Source organism: Fukomys damarensis, unplaced genomic scaffold (assembly GCF_012274545.1).
Source record: "Fukomys damarensis isolate Sample0158 unplaced genomic scaffold, DMR_v1.0_HiC HiC_scaffold_25, whole genome shotgun sequence".
In the NCBI taxonomy this organism is placed as follows: Eukaryota; Metazoa; Chordata; class Mammalia; order Rodentia; family Bathyergidae; genus Fukomys; species Fukomys damarensis.
In genome coordinates, this window is record NW_022900937.1 from 22266310 (window position 1) to 22268096 (window position 1787).

Genomic DNA, 1787 nt, shown 5'->3' on the forward strand with positions numbered 1-1787 from the left:
CGGGGGGCAAGCCTGGGCCTGGTGCGCAGCCCGGCCCTTTGCCTGCTGGCCCTGTCTCCTCCGGTGCCTTTGCTGGGGATAGAGAGAGCTGTCGGAGAAGACGTTCGCCTGCTAGCCGGGTGCAGGGAGGCGCGCTGGGGGCGGTACTTCCCGGGTCCTGCCATGGCGGAGGCCCATGGCCGCCTAAGCCTTCTCTTGCGGGCTGTGCCTGCAGTTCCCTGGACCCTGTGTCCTTTCTCTGGCCAGAGGATCGCCTATACGGGGTGTGAAGGGCCATGGGAGAAGAGGAGCCACGAAGAATTGGGCCCCCTGCGAAGGTTCTCCTTGTCTCCGATCTCTCCGGAGCACTTCTGGAAGGGGTTAAGGGGTAGGCCTAAGAGGCGCTTGGTGTATGGTTGCCCCAAGTGGGCACCGGTTAATAAAGAAATGGATCTCCTTGGCAGTCTTAAGTGCCTATTTAAAGGTGGGGGAGGGGACCTCTTTCTCCTAAGAGGTGCTGATGGGACTTATTTTCTAATGGTTAGGCTTCTGCTTACGTTTCTTTTGTGTCTTTGCTGTTTGGGACCTGACTGCTGCTACTTCAGTTCTAGCATGTAGCTTGCTTGAAGCTGTTGGAATAGTTACTGCAGATTGCCTACCCGTCCCTGTAGCTCCAACAACAAAACGCAGTGTTGTCCAAAGGACAAAACTCTATTGTGAGTTGAAAAGCAGAGGCTTTCTGCTTTTAAACTCCTTTTGTTGACAGTTTCTATTTCGTTCGTGTTCAGTAAGTTGGGCTTGCTAATCACATTTCATCGAACCTTCGAGCATCAGATTTTGGGTTTTTGACTATAGAGAACAAGTGTCCATTGGGGGAAAAAAGTGTGAGGAATCATGATGTGATTGAAAAATGAAGTCTTGATTCAGTGCAACTTTTAGGAAATAGTAGTTACATGGAAGGAAACTATGTACATGAAATGAGCAGCAAGTTACTTTTGCATTTTTTGTAGCATGTCACTTTTCTTTAAAATTGGTGTGCTACTCTGTTGAGTTAGCAGATTCTCACTGCCTTCTTGATGCCTTTCCATTATTGATAGATTTTTGTAGTATTGTCTAATAAAGCATCAGTCTAAAAAATGGAACCATGTATTTAGGCACAATTTGAAGTCGTATCTTTTGAATGATAGTAAGGAAAATCTCATAGTGCTGATATTAAAAGTGGAATTCGCTAATGTAGATAACACGGTTTAAGAAGGAAATGGAAGGGTTGTAGAAGTAAGATAAGTTTTACAGCTTTTTTTTCTTTGATTCTAAAAAAATGACAGTTGAGTTCTTAGGTCTTAAATTGAGAGTTTTTTCTTTTTTGAAAGGAACTTAAGAATTGTAGTAGAACTTTGAATTGTCTTTTGTTGTATCTGTATGTAAAACTTTGTTAGCTCAACTGATAACTACTCTTAAACTTATTTGTAAAGTTTTTTCCTATAGTTAAATGTCATCCAGTTTTCTCCTCTCTTAGTTTTGTCTTAATTACTGGCAACAAAAACAAGTTCTTATTTTTTGTTTGTTGAGACAGATCTCACTATGTAGACCAGATTGGCTCTAAACATGCAGGATGCACAGTGTCAAGGTTCCCAAAAGTTCTTTATATCATTCTGAAATATTAGAGATGTGGCTGACATCCTGCTTTCCTAGTTTATGCGAGAGAGAATAAATGCTAATAAAATGAACTGCAAAACCTAGTGATTTTTTTAGAAAAGTATCTTACTTTCACAATGTTTACATGCCTGATTTTTTTTTTTTTTTTTTTT

General features: G+C 41.9%; 1 protein-coding gene across 1 annotated transcript in view; it reads left to right on the forward strand.

The window, feature by feature from the left end:
* The first annotated feature begins 198 nt into the window (after nt 1-198).
* The window catches only part of Arih1 (ariadne RBR E3 ubiquitin protein ligase 1), an 86471-nt gene continuing 84882 nt past the window's right edge, over nt 199-1787 (forward strand). Inside the window, exon 1 of the mRNA XM_010627134.3 lies at nt 199-317. Coding sequence (XP_010625436.1) covers nt 276-317 — 42 coding nt within the window. The 5' untranslated portion in view covers nt 199-275. The remainder of the gene's footprint in view (nt 318-1787) is intronic.